This window comes from Sinocyclocheilus rhinocerous, unplaced genomic scaffold, assembly GCF_001515625.1.
Source record: "Sinocyclocheilus rhinocerous isolate Xijiao unplaced genomic scaffold, SAMN03320098_v1.1 scaffold484, whole genome shotgun sequence".
Taxonomy (NCBI): domain Eukaryota; kingdom Metazoa; phylum Chordata; class Actinopteri; order Cypriniformes; family Cyprinidae; genus Sinocyclocheilus; species Sinocyclocheilus rhinocerous.
Window position 1 is genome coordinate 200,579 of NW_015658063.1, and position 22,218 is coordinate 222,796.

The 22,218-nt window shown below is 36.1% G+C and overlaps 1 protein-coding gene across 2 annotated transcripts; it reads left to right on the forward strand.

The window, feature by feature from the left end:
- Positions 1–131: 131 nt before the first annotated feature.
- On the forward strand, positions 132–21,271 carry LOC107722079 (aspartate--tRNA ligase, mitochondrial). Of its 2 annotated transcripts, XM_016530305.1 has the most exons (17): positions 132–684; positions 780–879; positions 965–1,031; positions 1,171–1,272; positions 1,361–1,456; positions 2,337–2,460; positions 2,550–2,596; positions 5,044–5,150; positions 6,975–7,044; positions 7,525–7,704; positions 9,577–9,684; positions 10,237–10,299; positions 13,948–14,100; positions 15,737–15,955; positions 17,855–17,965; positions 18,427–18,502; positions 19,810–21,271. In XM_016530305.1, exons 1-17 carry the CDS (start codon positions 507–509, stop codon positions 19,995–19,997), a joined length of 1,989 nt encoding a protein of 662 aa, XP_016385791.1. In that variant the 5' UTR covers positions 132–506; the 3' UTR covers positions 19,998–21,271. The 2 variants fall into 2 exon arrangements, with proteins under 2 accessions (XP_016385791.1, XP_016385792.1); XM_016530306.1 differs by lacking the exon at positions 13,948–14,100.
- Positions 21,272–22,218: the final 947 nt, after the last annotated feature.

Below are 22,218 nucleotides of genomic sequence, written 5' to 3' on the forward strand. Positions count from 1 at the left end.
AGTAAATGGTGTTGATAGACTTAAAATTATGGTACATAAATATAATAAACGTTATTTATTGTCAAAAACAATAAATCGATTAGTTCTAATTTGATTAGTTATGTCACAGCATTTAATGCGCCGGAGGGACTGTAGCACACGGATACAGTTCCCAACTGCCATGATTCAGAATGTCAGTGAAAAGTCACATGGATTAAGATTTTTAATTTAATTCAGTTATTTTTATACGCTATGTGAGGCAAATTGTATAGGTGTTTGTATTCTGTAGACCGACTTAGGTATAAGATTAAGGAAAGGAGAGAAAAACAAAGGTGACCGTCAGTCTTACATTCATTGCAATGGTGTAACTGCATTTATAGATCTAGACTCGCGTACACTATGAAGACATAAACAAAACATACACAATTATGTGAAGTGACAGCTCTGAGAAGTGTCTTTTTATTTGTTAAAGAAAACAGAATACATTTTGCCAGAGACACCACGTCCACGACCTCGCATACAGGACGATGGCGAACAAACACAGATTATTTTTTCTTAGATCAGCCCAGCAGGTATTGAGATGTCTGTATAGCAGAAGACCAGTACCTTCCATCAGTTATATTTATTTAACAAAACCATCTCTACCTCCAAATTCGTTAGCATGGGCTCATAACTTCTCCAGAAACTGCTCTACTTACTCATCAGGTAATGTGACCTTCATTAAACTAGACAGTGTATTTGTAATAGCCTTTATTCAGTATATTAAGTGTGATATTTCTAATCTGTTTTGTGTCTTGTAGGTCAAAGCAGCTTTTCATTGAGAAGCCACACATGTGGAGAATTGTGTTCGAGTCATGTAGATGAAGAGGTTACTTTATGTGGCTGGATTCAGTACTTGAGGTATGAGACACAATGCTTATTCTTTCAAAAATTCACTGAGCCACATCACTATATCAGACAGACATATCTGTACTTGGCTCTTTAGGCAAGATCTTTTTGTGATCTTGAGAGACTTCAGTGGATTGGTGCAAATTCTTATCCCACAGGATGAGGTAGCAATACGCTTTTATTGCTTATTTTATGTCTGATCATTTAATTCTGGTGCTGCTACCAACATATGTTGGTTCATTTGTTGCAGTAACATGTTTTCAACATTACTGTATATTTTTCTTTGACACTTTATTTCTTTAGTCCAAATCTGAATTGAAGAATGCTTTTCTTGGTCTCACTGTGGAGTCCGTCATCATGGTTAAAGGAAGGGTCAGGCGTAGACCAGAGGGACAGGAGAATAAGGTCTGTTCATATGCACAATAAAGAGAAAAGTATGACACTGTGTTCATGGTGACGTATGTGTAAAATTTTTATTTTTATTCAATATTAGAAAATGTCCACAGGAGAAATTGAGGTCTGTGCTGAGAGCATGGAGGTGTTGAATACCTGCCGAAAGCTGCCGTTTGAAATTAAAGAATTTGTCAAAGTAAGTAAAAATAATTTTGACTATATAAAAAAGTGTTGCATGTATGAAATTTCAAAATGCATTATGAAGTAGTTCTAGAGTGAATCTCACAAAGAACATAACAAGGTCATATTTCCCTACAAAATCAAAAGGGAAAAAAATGAATACCATTCAAAAGTTTGGGTTCTTTCAAAAACATTTTTAATTTATTTTAAAGTCTCATCAAATGCTGTGTTTATTGTTTTTTTTTAAATCAAAAACAGTAATACTGTGAAATATTGTTACAAATTAAAATGACTATTTTCTATTTTAATATATTTTAAAATGTAATTTATTCTTGTGATGAAAGCTGAATATTTAGCAGCCATTACTCCAGTTTTAAGTGTCACATGATCCTTCAGAAATCATTCTAAAATGCTGATTTGGTGCTCAAGAAACATTTCTTATTATGTATGTAAAAAAAAGTTTTGCTGCTTATATTTTTGTGGAAAACATCATACATTTCTTTCCAGATTCTTGAATGAATAGGAAGTTCAAAAGAACAGTTTTTAAAAAAAAATTTTTTATGTAAAACTGTTTAACTATTTGCTGTTACTTTTTATCAGTTATCTTGCATTGACAAGGACAAGACCTTTGATTTAGTGTCATGGAAATTGAATCACAATGAAAAAAACTTAATTGGCCTAAAAATGTGAAATATGACCTTGAAGTGTTTCTTGCCAGTGTTTGTGAAATTCAACGTATGTCAGTTGCCGTGGAATAGCCAATGAATTTCATTCCAGATGGATGTTCTTTTCATTATTTATTTGAGGTTATGAATTTTATAGAGTAACACTTGTTGTCCAAGTAGGATAAAACATCCCTGATATGTTTAATTCTAATTCTTATGTTCACCTTGAAGAAATCCGAAGTCCTCCGGATGCAGTATCGGTATCTTGATCTTCGGTCGCCCAGGATGCAGTACAATTTAAGACTGAGATCACAAATGGTGATGAAAATGAGGGAGTACCTTTGCAATTTGCATGGTGAGGATTTACAGTGGCATTTTCATACTTGTACATACATCTGTTAATGTACTGGAATACTCACTGAACATTACCTGTCTTTTCCCAAGGATTTGTGGATGTGGAAACACCAACATTGTTTAAGAGAACACCAGGGGTAAATATTTTTTTCTGCATAAACCAAGTGCCATTCTTATAACCAAAATATAAGGCAAGGTGCTAATTCAGATACAAACTATTTTTGTTTCATAGAAATCTTTGCACATTTAATCAATATGGAATTGTTAAGAAAAATATATACATACATAATATGTGCTTGCAATTCAGATGCACTCCAAATGACTTCAGGAATTCAGAAACGTGGCCATGAGTGTTTATTTATTTGTTAACTTTGTTAAACTTCCAACATTGTAAATTGCACTCATAAAAACGAAATACAAAGATAATACCTACTGAGCCAAATCCAAAGAATGAGAGAAAGTATGAATGCAGAATGTAGCTTGACTAAGCGAAGCATAAAACATTTTGCAATTGCAGAAAGGTTGCATTTATGAGAGCTTATTTTACACTGCACAATGCTTCTATAGTGACTCATGCTTCTGTTTCTTGTCTCCTGCAAGACACCCCTGTAAGGCTTGCCCAAACATCAACAAATACAGCTGGTGCAAAATATTGCCAAATCGTTACCCAAAAATTTGTGAGAAATCACATCACTCTGGTTTCTTCCCTCTGGCTTTGTTGTTCTAAGAACTTTTACATCTGTTTTCAGCGAATGGACTTTTAAAACTTTTAAAGCTTTGATACATATGTATGAGCGTCTTAATGCTACTCACTTCATCTTGGTAGCCCCACTGTTACTGGACACTTCAGTTTGCAGAATAAATTAGCAAACTGAAGCTCGTCATGTGACATGGCAGCCACAATAGCACTGTATAACTGATATAGGCTTATGTTTTATTTTATTTTTTTTCCTTTTTATTCGAAATATTTCCAAACGTGTTAACTATATCAGGAAATATCTAGATTCTAAAACGTGTAAGTAAATGCGTTTTGCACCAGATTGTTATTTGATCTATAATGGAAACATTTTCACGTCAGTCTAGCCAGAGTTCAGGCACTCTCAAAAACTCCCATTTAAATCACTGAAGCTGTTTACACTGTGAAATGAATATCTTACATTCGTACGCTCATCTGCACTTTGTTATTTATAATTCAGTCAGCGAGCAAGTGAACAAAACTCCGCGTTTCAGTGATGACTCATCTGAACGCCTCTGATTGGCCATTGCATTCATAAGCGCAACAGAATCGTGTGTGATTGGTTATAATGCAGCGCTGAACAAACGCGTCTGTCTCTGGCTCAGTGCCAGCCAAAAAGCGCGAACGTAGATTTTAATTTAGCAGCTGAAGCTGTGCCGCACTGAACGATCTAATCACACCGGTGTGATTGTATCAAATATAAAAAATATTATTCGGCTATTTTTTGTCTTTTGAAAGCTGCATTTAAAATCCACTTGGCTCAGAAATCTGAGGCGGCACGTGCCCCCTCACTTTGAATGGGCATGACGCCTCTGAATAGCTTAAATATGAAAACCCACATTTTTACAGTTGGAGGTGTTGAATAACCTTCTATCCTACATAGGAGGACTTCTCTGTATACAAAACCCATCTATGTTTTAAAAAGAAGTGTGTAGATAGATAGATAGATAGATAGATCCCACCCAGCACCAGATGTCATTTGGACGTCGTTTTTTGGGCTAAATCAAGTCGGCCCGTCATGGACTTCTTTTAGCCCAAAAATCGATGTTGAAAATGGGTCTTTGTTTGGTCTGTCGGATTTGGTCTAAATTTAGCCCAAAACTTTATGTTGAAAATTGTTCTTTGTTTGGTCTGTCGGATTTGGTGCAAATTTAGCCCAAAAATCAACTTTTAAAATTGGGTTTTGTTTGGTCCATCTGATTTGGTCCAAATTTAAACCAAAAATAGACGTTGAAAACTGGGCTTTGTTTGGTCCGTCTAATTTAGTCAAAATTTAGCATTTCGGACCACAAATAGCCCTAATATAGCCATGAACATAAATGTAGCTAGTGAAAAAATAGATTGAGAAATAGGGTTGGGTATCGATTGGGTTTTTTACGATACCGGTGCCAAATCGATACTTTTAAAATAATACTGGTGCCTGAACCGATACTTTAAAAAGAAGAGCCACAAAAACAGATGGATAACATTAAAGAACATAAAAAATATTTAAAATAAATATACATAGCATTCACATGCTCCTTGGATGCTCTCATTCGGTACCCAACCCTATTGAGAAATAGTTTCAAGTTATGCGTCACCGCACAACCTGCACATCCCATAGATTATTTGTTATTAAGCACTTACATTCACAAACCATATGTAAATAGATAGATAGATAGATCATTAGAAGTCAGTGAGGTGTTTTTTTTCTCCTTCTGCACTGTGCTAATTTATTTTGGTTCTCTCTTTTGTATTTCATAATGTGACTTTCATTTATCAGATTGGCTTGAGCTATGCTGGCTGATTCAGTTCTCAGTGAGAGGCAGGAATACACAGAGTTTATTCAAGTGTAACTGTGTTTCTCAGGGTGCCAAAGAGTTTGTGGTGCCAACTGGAGACCCTGGGAAGTTCTACTCTCTTCCACAGAGCCCACAGCAGTTCAAACAGCTTCTTATGGTGGCTGGCATAGACCGGTAAAAGTCATATTTTCTGTTTCCTTCATATTCACAGATTGTTGTCAGATGCTTGGCACGTTCACTAAACTCTGCCTTCACTGACTGACAGCACCTTGAAAACAAAATTACATCCTGTTGGCCAACATACTCTTGGAATCAGCTTTGAATTATGCAGAACTGCATTCATTCAAATGCTGTGTGAAATGCCAAAACAGTGACATGCATTTGGAGTGTACTGCCTGATACGGATTAGAATGCTGCTTTGAATTCTAACTGCTTTTTGAAGATTTTTTCTAATTTGGAATTAATTAGCAAATAATTTTGAGGTGGTATTATTATTAGCACATCAGTGTGGGTTGCTGCTGATATGTTTAACTTTGTTTCCAATGTTTGTGTATTAAAGGGGTCTTTGGCCCATGTGAGTAGTTAACATTAATATTTATAAAGGGTTAGGGTTAGGTTAGGGTTAGGGTTACTAATCCTAACCCTAACCCTAAGCACTTCTAAATAAGATAAAATGCTAAAAACTAAAATCATTCATTTAAAATTTTGCAATGCATCTTTTATGTTAAAGAGTATATAATAAGAGTAAATAATAACTTTTTAAGTGAGTTTGAGATGATGGCAGCTGTAATATGGGGAAGTTATATGGGGAAGTTGTGGCCTAATGGTTAGAGAGTCGGACTCGTAACCCAAAGGTTGCGGGTTCGAGTCTCGTACCGGCAGGGATTGTAGGTGGGGGGAGTGAATGTACAGCGCTCTCTCCCACCTTCAATACCACGACTGAGGTGCCCTTGAGCAAGGCACCGAACCCCCAACTGCTCCCCGGGCGCCGCAGCATAAATGGCTGCCCACTGCTCCGGGTGTGTGTTCACGGTGTGTGTGTTCACTGCTGTGTGTGTGCACTTTGGATGGGTTAAATGCAGAGCACTAATTCCATGTATGGGTCACCATACTTGGCCACGTCACGTCACTTTACTTTAAAATATAAATGTACCTGTAAACATAGATTAAATGAACATGCACAATTAAATATCCAATATCAACTGATAAATAAATAAAAAACCTCTGATATTGACCAATAACCATTGTGGGTTCCCCTGTTATGATTTCCCCTTTTATTTATAATGCAACTATTTTTTAATAATTATAAATATACACTAATGTTCAGAGGTTTGGGGCAGTAAGATTTTTTTAGAAAGAAATTTTATACTTTTATCAAGCACTGAATCAGCATATTAGAATGCAATAAAATACATTTTAAAATGCTGAAATAGAAAGTTATTTTCAGTTGTAATAACATCAACATTCACAATCTTACTGTTTTAAAGTTTTTTTTTCTAATAAATTTAGCCGAGGTGAGCATAAGAGACTTGCACCCCAAATGTTTGAATGGTAGTGTATATTATTATTATTATTATTTTTTTTTTATAAATATTTTTATAAATATTATAGTATTTTCCTGAGTGCACCTTTTTTAGTGAAACAAAGTTGAAGCAAAACCAGCTGAACAGAAGTGTGAGAAAGTGTGGGCAACCACCCAGAACACACTAGTATTGTGTTGTCGTTTTTGCACAGGCAGCACCACTCTCATTTTGTTCAGAAAGCACAAAAGTCTAGTTTCTATTAGATTTTGAAAAATGATAATGACCACAATAGTCTCATTTTCATTTCAATTTTGGCAGCAAGTCTCTTTGAATTAGTAGTTGCACTAAGCCAGGACTGCAGGCTAGTTTAATGAAAAGTCTGTCAAAGGAAAATTACATGCTATGCATGATTTAAAAATGTCAGTCAGTATTGGCCCACAGTCACTTACGTGCTGGTTATCTCCCACAATCTCAGGTACTTTCAGCTCGCTCGCTGCTACAGAGACGAGGGCTCCAAGCCTGACAGACAGCCTGAATTCACACAGGTAATGATGTGCTAAAGGTTGAGGGGACACATGCCGCAGCACGTCTGACAATATCTGCGAAACTGGGGCTCGGTTCTGATGCAGATGAATATTGAGTGTTTTAATGATGTGGCTCGCTCTAACTTCCACTCGCGAGGGTGAGAGCTACTAATAGGCTTTGCAGGATTCTCACTCAGACTAAAAATCATGAACACCAAAAGACCATTATGCTTTTGTTCAGACAGGCAGCAAAAATCAGATTTTTTTGTGTGCATTTGAGTCAAATCCGATTAGTTGTTAATGTTCTGAATTGCAAAAAAACACCTGATATCTGAAACCTGATCCGAACCGCATTCATGTAATTTAAAATCAGATTAAAATCACATTTTATGCACCGTCTGAGCAAAAGAATCAGATTTAAAAAAACAAATCAGATTCATGTGCAATGTGAACATAGCATTTTCCCTCATTTCTCTCTTTTTTTGTTGACTCATCTCCTAGGTGGATATTGAAATATCCTTTGTAGACCAGGCGGGAGTCATGAGTTTGATTGAAGGCTTGGTCCATTACTCCTGGCCAGAGGACAAAGGACAGATTAATGTTCCTTTTCCCTCCATGACTTATGAGGAAGCCATGAGAGACTACGGAGTTGACAAACCAGACACTAGATTTGGGATGAAGGTGACCGCACGTTCTTTCTTTGTACACATCATCCTAGATTGGACGTAAGACATCAATGAGGTTGTTTGCATGCTGGACGTCCTTGACGTCACGCTGTGCTGGCATCCTGTTTCCCCACACATCACAGATTTTCATGCGGTGCTCAACAATTAAAAAGGAATCTCTTGTCATACGTTTTCTCACACGGTTGTGCGTCCTGAATGCATTCTGTTCTGCTCATAGAATTACAGAGCCTTTTGCTGAATCTGGGATGTTTTGGCATTTAGATAAGTAATAGATAAATGTTAAATACACAACTATTCAAAAGTTTGGGGTCAGTAAGATTTTGTTTTTAAAGAAAAGTATAATTATTTATTAAATTATATCGATAAATTAAATTCTTATAAAATTGACAGTAAAAACATGTATAATGTCACAGAAAATTGTATATTTCAAATACATGCTGTTCTTTTGAATTTTCTATTCATCAAAGAATCCTGAAAAAAGTATTACAGGTTTAAAAAAAAAAAATATATATATTAACGAGGTCATATGATGCTATCTTAAAGATCATTATTTTGAGTATTTGGTGTAACAGAATATGTTGACATGCTTTAATGTTCAAAAAACACATTATTTTTCAAATACTGTACATTATTGTAGGTCCTCTATGCCCCGCCTCTCTCAAACACGTCGTTTTCAACAAAGCCCCCTCCTTTGACAAGCGCAGTCTGCTCTGATTGGCCAGCTGACCCAGTGCATTGTGATTGGCCGAACACCACAAGCACGCGTCGGAAATGTAACGCCCCTTACCATAATCGCTTCAGCTTTCAAAGTAAATATCAAGACAGTTAATAATGTCCTTAGTTTTACCATCAGTTCAAGCCCGAAAGGGCAACAGAGTCGCGTGACAGACAGAGTGATGATGCAGTACACAAGCCGCGGTTAAGACAGCTGACGTGCTATGATTTCTGACAGGCAGTTCACAGTTCATGTGACCCTGTTCCCCTCACACACACACACACACACACACACACACACATGACGCGTTACTCTGCGTAATATTTCCACATAGTGATGTAGATATGTGGGGGCGTGTTAGAACGAGGCGTTTTAGGTAGGCGTGGTTGACTCTTAACTTTTATAAAGAATATCTCTTTGGATTTGAGACTTTAGTCTTTGCAGCTTTACAGATCTTCTTTATGCACCAAGAGCTTGTAACACTCCAAAGAGAAAGGAAAACTTGAAATCGCATCATATGACCCCTTTAAGCAGCACAACTGTTTTTAGCATTGCTAATAATAAAAAGTGTCTTGAGCACCAAATCAGCCTATTAGAATGATTTCTTAAGGATCATGTGACACTGAAGACTGGAGTAATGACTGCTGAAATTCAGCTTGGCATCACAGATCATATGACCCCTTTAAGCAGCACAACTGTTTTTAGCATTGCTAATAATAAAAAGTGTCTTGAGCACCAAATCAGCCTATTAGAATGATTTCTTAAGGATCATGTGACACTGAAGACTGGAGTAATGACTGCTGAAAATTCAGATTTGATATCACAGGAATAAATTAAATTTTAAAATATATGAAAATAGAAATAGTTATTTAAAATTGTAATAATATATCACAATATTGCTGTTTTTACTGTATTTTTGGTCAAGTAAATAAAGCCTTGTGCGCATAAGAGCCTTTTTCTACTTCAAACCTTTGAATGGTAGTGTATGTATTTATTTTAATGACTTTTTATTTTAGTTAAATTTTTTAAAAATATATTTATGTATGTTCCATAAGACACATTAATAACTAACTATACGCAAATTGTCTTGTTAATAAGTTTATATTCCCTTTGTTTCCTGATGTATTTTCTGAAGGTTTTTTTTCTTTTCAGCTTGTGGATGTCACCACAGCATTCCAGGGAACACAAATTGAGTTCATCAAAGATGCACTTCTTAAACCAGGCGGCTGCATTCAGGCCATCTGCGTCCCAGAAGGAACGGTAAGGACAGAATCTGTAGATTCTGATTCTAATGTCCCAACAGTGTAGTAGTCAGATTTCCAAATGAATTAATCTTTTCAGTCAGTTCTTTTTAGTGATTTAAAACTGACGACACAATCAATGTAGCCTGGTTTTCAAACAAATAATTATTATGATCTGAATGACTGTATCAATCAACGAAATAATTTGCCACATTAGTAAATTCAGTATTAAAGGAATTTCATTTGCACCTCAAAATAACGAAATGAATCGCTAAAAAATAGTATTGATTAGAGGATTAAAATTATTTTTATATTCCTTACAATTCATATTCTTGTCCTTCAAGAAGGCACCAAACCAGAAATATGCTCCTTTTAACTTGAATTATACGGGAAATCAATGAGCAGCATAAGCATTGATATAATTCATGTGGTCTTTATTTTATTTAGTCACTTTTAATAAAAAGTTACTGCATGTGTTGAGCATTACAATTTCACCCATTCATGTATCTCCTCCCCCTTATGCTAACTCGGAAGCAGTTGAAGGTAACTGTCTGTGGCGTTTCTTCCACAGAATCACCTGAAGGGCAAAGACTTGGAGTTCCTGAAACAAACAGCCAAGACACAGTATGGTCAGGTGAGTTGTGTTCCTTTCTCCTCTGTTTGCTGATGGAACGCCACCCGCATTCTTATAAAGGGAATGTTATATGTGTTTTTTCTCCACACCATATGTGACCCTGGACCACAAAACCAGTCATAAGGGTCAATTTTTTGAAATTGAGATTTATAGATCATCTGAAAGCTGAATAAATAATCTTTCCATTAATGTATGGTTTGTTAGGATAGGACAATATTTGGCCGAGATACAACTATTTAAAATCTGGAATCTGAGGGTGCAAAAACGGAAGGAATATATAAAATATCTTCATGGAACATGATCTTTACTTAATATCCTAATGATTTTTGGCATAAAAGAAAAATCGATAATTTTGACCCATACAATGTATTATTGGCTGTTGCTACAAATATACCCGTACCCGTGCTACTTATGACTAGTTTTGTGGTCCAGGGTCACATATGTAGTACATTTCTAATTTATAGCTTGTAATGATTCATGTCATATAAAATAGTTTGATCCATTTTTCACGTTAATTCATGTCAGATGCTTGGTCCTGAGATAAAAACGAATACTAATTTGCATCTTGTCTTATTCTGCTCTTGTTAGTGGTGCTGCTAAGGCACAAATCTCTGTATTACTATTGCTCATTATGAGGGAACTATCCATAAATATTGGGACAATTTACCCCAAAATGAAAATTGTTGTAATTTTCTCACCCTCATGTCAATCAAAACTTGTATGACTTACTTTCTGGTATGGAACATAAAGGAAGATATTTAGAAAAATTCCCAACTTTTATTGTTCATACACTGGAAGTCAAAGGGGTTGTTTATTATATCTATTATATATTAGTGTTTGGACCCCACTGACTTTCCTTGTATGGACAAAAAACAGAAAATCAAAATACCTTCCTTTGTGTTTTACTGAATATAGTAAGTCATACAGGTTTGGAACAACATGAATGTGTCAAATTCATGATTCAAAATGTACACACTGATGAAAATGATGACACAGTTTTCATTTTTGAAACTTATTGCATGGCCAGTGTAGTTCAGTTCCCAAAATGAATGGTTCTTTTAAGTCATTTGTTAACCATCCACCATAACCAGTGTGGCCCAACTGATTCCTGAAAAAAATATTTTTAAGTCTTTATTTTTAATCAATTAGAACCATAAAGCACGACCAGTGTAGTCCAGCTGATTCCCAAACAAATAACTCTTATGAGTTATTTCTTTGTCGTGAATAAAAAACATATAGCACAATCAGTGTAGTCCAACTCCTGAACAACTGATTCTTATGAGTTGTTTGTTTTTGGTGAATCAAAAAAAAAAAAACATACAGCATGACCAGTGTAGTCAAACCTCATAATGAATGACCCTAATGAGCTGGTTCTTTTTAGTGAATCAAACATAGCTTACAGCTTACAGTGTTATTTTGTACTTGAGGCTTGTGAAATGTAAATCAGTGTAGTTTTGCCAGTACTTCAGTAGTAAAATCAATCAATGTCAATGAAATGTTACCACATTTTTTTTAAGCATTATTTACCTTAAAGGTGCAATGTGTAATATTTACATCGATCTATTGACAGAAATGCAATATAATATACATAACTATGTTTTCAGAGGTGTATAAAGACCTTACTTAAAGGCAGGGTATGTGATTTTTCAAAAAAACTTTAGAAAACTGATTCGGGCCGAATCGCAAAACAAACTTGTAGCCAATCAGGTACATGCACATAAAATGCACCTTTAAGGTGCAGGTCAGTACCTGGATGGGAGACCTCCTGGGAAAACTAGGTTGCTGCTGGAAGAGGTGTTAGTGAGACCAGCAGGGGGTGCTCACCCTGTGGTCTGTGTGGGTCCTAATGCCCCAGTGTAGTGACGGGGGCACTATACTGACAAAAAGCACCGTCCTTCGGATGAGACGTTAAACCGAGGTCCCTGACAAAAATCACCGTCTTTCAGATGAGACGTTAAACCGAGGTCCTGACTCTCTGTGGTCATTAAAAATCCCAGGATGTCCTTCGAAAAAGAGTAGGGGTGTAACTCCGGCATCCTGGCCAAATTCGCCTGTTGGCCTTTGACCATCACCACCACCACCCTAACCATCCACATATCTGCTGATTGGCTTCATCACTCTGTCTCCTCTCCACCAATAAGCTGGTGTGTGGTGGGCGTTCTGGCGCACTATGGCTGCCGTCGCATCATCCAGGTGGATGCTGCACACTGGTGGTGGATGAGGAGATACCCCCCTTCTATGTAAAGTGCTTTGAGTGCCCAGAAAAGCGTTATATAAATGTAAGGAATTATTATTATTATTTTAACACTAACCATAAAGTGTTTATTTGATTTAACATTCTAAAAGGTACATTTTGTTCACTTTTTTTTTTTGTACTGAAAAACAAAATCTCATTCCAGTCAAAAGGGCAACGTTGTTTTAATAATGGTTTCTTGTTAATGTCAAGAACATAATTTTTTTATGTTCCTCAATTAGTGGTTCAACGGATCACAAATCTCACGGTTCGGATCACATTATGGTTTTTGACCCACGGATGATCATTAATGACAGAAGCAGTATTTATAGGCTGCTGTCCCTTTAAGACCTGATGCACGGATCCGATATAATGATACACATCACATCCGATTTCTTTCTCAGCTGTTTTCATTCACTTGAGACATAACTGACTGCGTTTACCTGAATGATTGTCAAGATGGGTATTTTGTCATAATTTTATGTGTATGTGTCTGTTCAGAGGATTCAGAAGAGGATTCAGTTCGGTGTTCGCGCGCCGTCTGAAACGAGTGTGCGCGCTTCATGTGTGTGCGGCTGAGAGAACAGCGCGCGAGTAACAAATCGAGTTCCCTTTCGCCTTTTCTCTCTGGAATTGTTTAAAATTCGGTTGCTTGTGTAAATACGAACAAATGATAAACTTATACTCTATTATGGTTATAATCTGCGGATAATCCGCGGATCACATGTTAAAATTCGGTTGCTTGTGTAAATACGAACAAATGATAAACTTATACTCTATTATGGTTATAATCTGCGGATCACATGCGTGCCGAACCGTGGGGCTTGGTCCGTACGGATCACGGATCAACTACGATCCGTTTAACCACTATCCTCAATACTTCTGTCGGTGCCAGTAGCCTTGTGGTTGTGCTTTGGGTGACCCAAATTCAAGTTCTGGCTTCCCCCTCTTACATTCCATTCCGTCAAGTCTCTACTATCCAATAAAATTAAAAATGCCAAAAATAAATCTAAAAAAATACTAATGTTCTTCAACACTTCTGATAGCTGACTGTTCTGCTTAGTTTTCCCACTCCAAACACTAGGGCTGGGTATCGAGTTCGATACTTTTTAGGCACCGACCGAAATGCCTCTATACCATAGAGTATCCAAACACTCTATATTGTCTTCTGTCTGCATTTATAAATGGAAAGTGAACTTTGAGCTAGTGTTTTTGGCACCGTCAAAGGTGATTCTCCATTGCTATCTGTTTTAGTCCAGGTCTTGGCTTCGTTTGTGTCTGGGAAACCAGCCCGCAGTGTTCTCGAGACTGATGATTGCTCAAGAGTTTGTGCCCTATGCTGTCAATAGAAATTGAATTTGGGCCGGTGGAGGAAATGGATGATCATTGCTGTGTTTGCACCGTGTGTCGTACAGGAGGTGAGTGTGGCTCCAGTAAGGGCAGATGGTTCACTGAAATCCCCTCTCAGCCGGCTGCTTTCGGACACGGCCAAACAGCAGCTGCTCCAGATGGCCCAGGCCAATGCTGGAGACCTGATCTTCATCACAGCTGGACCCTTGGAGAACGTGGTGCATATCCGCCTGCATTTTGTTCCGCATCCTCACAGATTCATATACTCATGCTGATTCAATCTCATAAACACATCATGAGAGCTCAGTGAGCAAATGTCTACATAAAACTACAGTTAGACCACAAGTACATGAAGCCATTTTGGGTTGGAGAAGATAATTCAATGCCCAGCATCCCTATTTAATGTCCTCAAGTACCTTCCCATCAGTTTTTATGCCCTACAGTGATTGATAACTAAGGGTTTTTGGAAAATATGGCTTCAGAAGAATGCTGACATGATCTAATCACTTTTAAAAGAATATTCATCTTTTCCGTGCCTCGGCTCTCGCTCGGGGCTGGTGCAGATGGTGAGCTTGGCACAAAGTAAGACGGCTGTTTAGTCACAAAGCAGAGATGTGGGAGATGGCTGGGGATAACTGGCGAGGTTTGTGAGCTGAGGTTGTGGGATGAATGGGGATGTTGCTAGTGCAGAAAGTGGGAGAAATGAGAGCTGGGGAGATCTTTCTCCTCAAATATAGTTTTAGAGACTTAGGAATTCATTTGCATGTCCCTGCCCTCAAATACATGCATTGTAAAAGCCTCTTGTGGTCTCATTTTTAGCTGTTTCATGAATTAACAAAAATCTTGTTGTAGTTCAGATTTTTCTAATTTTTAAAATGACTAATCCGAGGTTAGAAGTTATTCTCCAGTGATCTAGATTCTCAGAATGTGTCCTTTCTAAGGCAATCCTGAATGTCCTGAAACATTCAGAATCTTTTATGTATGTTAAAGGGATAGTTCAAACCAAAATGAAAATTCTTTCATCATTTCCTCATCTTTCATCATTTCCTCATGTTGTTCCAAACTTGTATGGCTTTCTTTCTTATGTGGAACAAAAAAGACAATATTTTGAAGAATGTCTGAAATGTTTTTGTACTTACAATGAAAGTCAGCAAAGTCCAAAATAACATTGGATCCCTTTGACAAAAAACATTCACACTTTAGTTTGGTGACCAATTCACACTGTTAAGTATGACTTTTGCCTCAATAAACTCCTAATTTGCTGCTTATTAATAGTGAGGTAGTTGTTAAGTTTAGGTAAGGGGTTGGATTAAGGGATCTAAAATATGGTCATACAGAATAATGCATTAATATATGCTTTATAAGTACTAATAAACAGCCCAATAAGTTATTAATAGGAATGCTAATAAGCAACAAGTTAACAGTAAGAATTGGTCCCTAACCTGAAGTGTTACCCAAAAAACTGTTGTCATTAAGTACTCTGCCTTTAAGTAAAACTGTTAAAAATCATTTTTGGTAATTGAAATAAAACTGAAACATAAATATAGATGGAAAACAATAGATATAGGTGATTTATATATAAAAAACAAATACAAATTAGAAATGTTGCCTTGACAACTAACTGAAATGAGTATAAGTTGAAGCACTAAAATAAACTGAAATTAGAAACTAAATTTAAGTTACATAAAAATATATTTAAAAAAAATGACAAAATCACATAAAACTCTCTTCAAAAGATAGAGGTTAAGCCATTGTGGGTGTTGCAGGTTTGAGTCCGAAACCATTTACTCTTTCTGTCCTAATGATTTCTTGTAGCGCTTTACTTTTTCTCTAATAGAATGTTTCATGTTTTAGCGCCCTCTGTTGGGGAAGCTGAGACTGCAGTGCGCGGAACTGCTTGAGTGCTATGGCGTGCCTGTTCGTGACCCATCTGTCTTTCACTTCTTGTGGGTGGTGGACTTTCCCCTCTTCTTACCCAAAGAGGACGATCCAGAGATGCTTGAGTCTGCCCACCATCCCTTCACTGCTCCAGTCCCCGAGGATGCCCATCTGCTCTACACCCAACCCCACAAGGTATGTTCCATCACATCTCAGGCAGTACATCAACACAAATTATCTTTTTTAACCTTACAGAATCATAGCTTTGCATTTTGATGGAAAATCTTACAGGATAGAAGAACTCGTTTTTTTTACACTCACCAAGGTTGCATTTATTAGATAAAAAAGTAAAAACTAATATTGTGAAATATTATTTCAATTTAAAATAACTATTTTCTATTATAATATATTTAAAAATTTAATTTATTCTTGTAATAGCAAAGCTGAATTTTTAGCAGCTATTACTCCAGACTTCAGTGTCACTTGATCCTTTATAAATTATTCTAATGATATGGTAATTTGGTGCTCAAATAATATTTCTTATTATTATTAATGTTGAAAACAGTTGTGCTGCTTAATACCTTTATAGGAAAAAGAACTGCATTTATATGATTTTGTTTTTGTATGAAATTTATATGAATTTGTTTGTAACAATGTAAAAAGTAAATTAATTTAATGCATCCTTGCTTAAAAAAATACATTTCTGACCCCAGAACTGTGGAACAGTAATGTATATTTTTCTATGTAGTTGTGCTTTGCTCTAATATTTGCTCACAAGTCATAATGATTTATGAGTAAATTATTGAATCATTTAATAAATTAAGTTTAAATTCAGTAAATTATGAGTCATTTTATTATAAGAGTCAAATTGGTTCGCAAATTGGTCTGAATGGTTATTTAGCGAGTTGGTCTGAATAAAAAACACTTAAAAAAATGCTTATCCAGTCATAACAATCGACTGGAAATGTAATGTAAATGTCAGAAAAAAAAATTGGTTTCATACCTAATAAAACAAACCTACTTCTGACATCCAATAATCCATGTCAAGGACAAAAGTGACATTTCAGATTATTATATCATGGTTCATCGCAACGTATTGAATCATGACATACAGTATAGTGGGGTCCAAAAGTCTGAGGCATCAAGGCAAGGCAAGGCAAGTTTATTTATATAGCACATTTCATACACAATGGTAATTCAAAGTGCTTTACATGAAAGAAAAGAAAATAATAAAAAAATAATCACAACAATAAAACAAGGAATTAAAATTTGTTGAAAATGATTTAAAAATTGATTTAAGAGGTTTAAAATGAATTTAAAATAGTTAAGAATAGAAAATGATTATACATAAAATATAGTGCAATCAGTTCAGACATTGCACAGTGCTCATTCAATAAATGCACAGCTAAACAGATGAGGTTTGAGTCTGCATTTAAATGTGACTAATGTTTTAGCACATCTGTTCTCCTCTGGAAGCTGATTCCAACTGCGGGCGGCATAATTAAAAGCGGACTCCCCTTGTTTTGTGTGAATCCTTGGTATTTCTAACTGACTCGATCCTAATGATCTGAGTGGTCTGTTAGGTTTATATTCAGTGAACATATCTGCTATTTATTTAGGTCCTAGGCCCTTGAGTGATTTATAAATGAGTAAAAGTACTTTAAAATCAATCCTAAATATAACTGGAAGCCAATGTAAGGACCTGAGGACTGGTCTTATGCTCTCCTATACTCACATAATAACCTCTCCCTTCTAAGTATGACCTGAACCATTTGATTACCATCCCAGAAAGCCCGACCCAGTTTTCCAGTCTCCAGTCCAATCATTTAAATTTTAGACCTAAATATATATATAGTAGTATATAACTAGATAGCTTAATAAATAATAGAATTTGTGATAGGAATACATTTTCACTGGTGGTCTCAAGCATTTTGACCCCACTATGTATTTAAATGTGCACGTACCTTGAGATAGTTGGCGATACCCAGAAATAGTCTGGTTTTATCACTTTGTAAGTCTACAGTCATGAGCAGAGTATTTCATAGAGGAAATGTATGATCTCGCTTTGAATTCCACACATTTCCCCTCTCTCAGGTGCGTGGCCAGCATTACGACTTGGTGCTGAATGGCTGCGAGATCGGAGGAGGTTCGATTCGCATCCACAATGCCTCTCAGCAGCTGTACATCCTGGACACGATTCTCAAGGTAATGGAACAAGAGTGAAAAATTACACTGCGAGCAAAGAGCATCATTTAATGCTACTCTGACAGCGAGTTAAAGCACATGTAATGGACGTGTCCAGATACCCGACTGCACCATTTTCTTATTTGTGACTCTTACTTAACACCACCGACTACCCGTTCGGTCGCTGTGGCAACCCTTTAAGCTATATTTAACTGCCTTTAAAGAAAACAAATGCTTTGGATCTTAAGAGCCAGGGAGAAGAAACACCACATTAGGGTGTTTTTACTCAGGTCGATCTTAAGATTTGTGACTATAAAGGAAATCATTTTGAAGGCCTATTTACTCTGTTGACACTGAAGTAGTTGTATGGATCTGCACGATTTATACATGCCGAGACTATGAACAATTCCCTTTCAAGCTGAAAAGGCTGTGAATTACAAGGTCCACTTTGTCCTTTTTTCTCTGTCTTGCTTGTGTTATAGGAGGACCCATCACTTCTTTCTCATTTATTGGAGGCTCTGGACTCCGGGGCCCCTCCTCATGGTGGAATCGCATTAGGTGAGTGAGCATTCAACACATGCTACCTTGGACTTTCGCATGGTTGTTGGGGTACCACTGTGACGAAAGGCCTTGTTGATTACATTCTCCTGTTGGTTAAAGTGGAACGGTCATGCTCAGAAACTTAAATTGCTTGCTAGCCAAGAATTTTTTGGCAGCTTTGTTTCAGTTTGAGACTGTAAACTGAAGCATGAAGTGCCCTTGATCATTCGAGAACCTCTGTTTGGGTTTATTTCTGTGTGTGGCAGCACTAGAGCTGTTTTTACAGCTTGCTTAAACTGTGATATTCAAATTTGCCATGTTCTTGTTTACATTATAACATCTACAGAGTTAAAAAAGTCCACTTAAATTTGTGGGATGCACTGATATTATTAAAATTAAAAAAAAATTTATGTGATGCCCGATTCTGTACTATTTTGTCTAAATAATTAAAAAAGAAATAAATATTAACTAAAATTAGTTGTTTTAAATACTGTAAGTGAATTCAGGCATCACAACATTATAATGTATAGTGTGAAAAACTTATTTTCATTTTGAGATTTTCTTAAGATTACATTTACAGTGTTATTAGATTATTCATGTTTTTAAAGATTAACTTTAACTTTTAACATTTGATGATGGCGAAGGTCATTTAAATGTAAAAAATTTATATAAATACACTACAGTTCAAAAGTTTGGTTGTTTTTTAAATGAATTAATCTGAAGAAATTGATACTTTTATACAGCAAGGATGCAATAAATTGATCAAAAATGACAAAGACATTGATAATTGATTTTACATTATTACATTGATAATGTAACAAAAGACTTCTGTTTAAAAAAAAAAAGAACTTTGTTCATCAAAGAATTCTGAAAATTATCATGGTTTCCACAAAAATATTAAGCAGCACAGTGTTTTCAACATTGATAATAATAAGAAATTAGCACCAAATCAGCAAAAAAAAGAATGATTTCTGAAAGGATCTCAGAATTTTGGTAATGGTTGCTGAAAATTCAGATATGCCATTTCAGGAATAAATTACATTTAAAAATATATTAAAATAGAAATATATTTATAATAAATAAACTGTATTTCTTTGTTTTTTTACAGTATTACTGTTTTTACTGAATTTTTTGATCAAATAATTGTCTCCTTTGTGAGCAATAGAGACTTCTTTCAAAAATATTATAAAATTTTACTGGCCCAAAACCTTCGACCAGTAGTGTTTATTAATTACAGATAAAAAAATAATTACACATAATTAATATGGAAACAGTATATTGTGAATTCCTAATAATTATAAAAGTGCTGTTTTTCTCCTGAACAGGGCTAGATCGACTGGTGTCCATTATTGTAGGCGCTCCCAGTATCAGAGACGTAATAGCTTTTCCAAAATCCTTCAGAGGTCACGACCTCATGAGTCATGCTCCAGACTTCGTCTCTGAAGAAGACCTGAAGCCGTACCATATTTCTGTAGTCTGGCCTAGCGCAGGTCAGCAGGACAACTCAATGTAAACTCTAAAATCTGTGTTAATATGCATATGATGTTCCGTTTGCATGAGGATGCAAGACAGTTCGCGATTTCCATCAGCACCATACGGTCGCCATCTGTGTCTACGCCTTGTGATGGACTTCAGAGCAGAAGCAGCAGGATCACTTACTGTCCTGAGAGAATTGAGCACCATCTTCTGAGTGAAGGTGACATCTGTGTCCCCCACATCAACAAACACTTTCTTCTGCCTATTTCAACAGACCAGTCATGTACTTTCTCACCATATACATGATCTGTAATTAGTGTTTTCAATTGCAAATTTTTAATTACATTAGTTTCAGTGAAAAACAGTGGTGGATTGTGAGCGTAGCTGAATATTCCATTAGGGGGCAGCGTTGTTCCATTGCAACTGTTTACATTGCTTCCCCACCCCCTACCCCCTCTTCACATGCCCTGCAGGGAGGTCAGCATGCACCATATCCTACTTTTTTTTCCACCACCAGACATACCAAATAAAGCTACATTTCAGTTTTTCTCAACGATGCCTTATCTGCAAAAGCAGATGCTCAATTTTCATGCCCAGGTACAGCTACTCATTACAGCCAGTGTTGTTTTAAAGCAGACCTGCGAGTTGGCCACCAAGCTGTGAACACAGTTCTGTGTAAGACATGCTGTTTTTGCTGTTCTTCCAATGACTTTTCCTTAAGTACCCACTCATTGCCTATTTACATGACTATGTTTACTTGGAAGTACCTGCCTACGTTCAGTAGATGTTTCCATTAGTGCTTTAGAGACAATTGCAGTACTGAACCTTGGCTGATTGATATAGAACTCTTCATTAATAGTTTATAAATGCGACCCACAAGTCAACTTTAAAATTCTGGTTTGGGCTTTTATCTTTTGTCCTCTTAAAAAGGGATGATTCACCCAAACATGGAAATTCTGTTGCAGACCACCTTGATTTTCTTTATGTGGAGCACAAAAGAAGATATTTTCAAAAACATCTCCATGTTTTTTTTTTCCATAGAGTGTTTTTCACTCTTCAAAATCATCTTTTGTGTTCTCCAGAAAAAAGAAATGTATACAGTCAGCAACAAAAATACTCACCTGGAAAAGCACAGAAAATAATTTTTCAGTTTCAGATGGCTGAAATCATTGACCAAAACCATAAAGTTTATTTAGCGCTTCTCTGATGGCATGCTTTGACCGCGTCAGCGTCTATCTCATACACACTGTGCATTACCTAAAATAGGTATACACGTCAGAAGTGTGTACTAACTGTGCCTAAATATGATGCTAGGGACAAAAATGTGTTCGGCTGAAATAACATTTTGCAAACATTATGGGAAAGTTACATGTAAACCATCTGAAACTTGTGTTAACTAGTATTAATGTTAAAAAAGTTACAAGAACATCCAACTAAAATAATTCAGAAAAAACATTCCATGAATGGTATATAATTATTTTGTGCTAACGTTTTGAGAACATTATTAAAGATCAGATAATTGAACAATCGTTCTATTAATGTTACTGGAATAATGTCAGAACATCAGCCGAAGTTCGGAGAATGTTCGCTCTTAGCTTGGATAGAATTGCCAAAGAACTTTACCATGACTGGTTTAAAAACACAAAACCCTGAACAGCATACAGTGTTCAGTTACATAAGTTTAATTACTGAAAAGTTATTTTCAGCTTGTTTTTTTTTTTGCTAAATGAAAACTTTTTAATTTTGGTTTCAGTAAAAAAAACTAATTTCAGTGCTTCACTAGTATACAGGTTTGGAGTGAGTACATTTGGAGAGTTTGTATTTTTGAGTAGGTTTCACTTTTATTTAATGTTAATTTTATATATTTTCATTTTATATTTTATATAATAAAAACATATGTAAATATGCAGCTGTAGTCTTTTTTGGTTAAATTGACTGCCAGCCTATTTCTTTTTTTTTCACAACCCTGCAGCTACTCTAGCCATTTTATTTTGCTGTCTGAAATAAAATGATTTACAAATATCATGTGCAATTTGATTGCTGTGTATTTTAGTCATTTTATGTTTAAATAACTTCTGACCATTACATCAAAGCAAGCGTGATGTTTCTGATCTTTTAATGGAGATGCTACCTGCATGATCAGCAAGAAGAAAATTGCTGTTCTCAAGGAATACAATCTTAGGCGTCATTACTCCTCTCAGCATGCAGTGCAGTCTGTTAGGTATGAGGTTGAGATGAGCTGCTCAACTCCGAAAAGG

Bases quoted from the DNA above. Each gene is read 5' to 3' on its own strand.
- LOC107722079 (XM_016530305.1), top strand. From the start codon at position 507: ATGGCGAACAAACACAGATTATTTTTTCTTAGATCAGCCCAGCAGGTA. The intron at 14,101-15,736 runs GTGCATATCCGC...TTCATGTTTTAG, and splicing joins CTGGACCCTTGGAGAACGTG to CGCCCTCTGTTGGGGAAGCT. The intron at 18,503-19,809 runs GTGAGTGAGCAT...TCTCCTGAACAG, and splicing joins TCATGGTGGAATCGCATTAG to GGCTAGATCGACTGGTGTCC.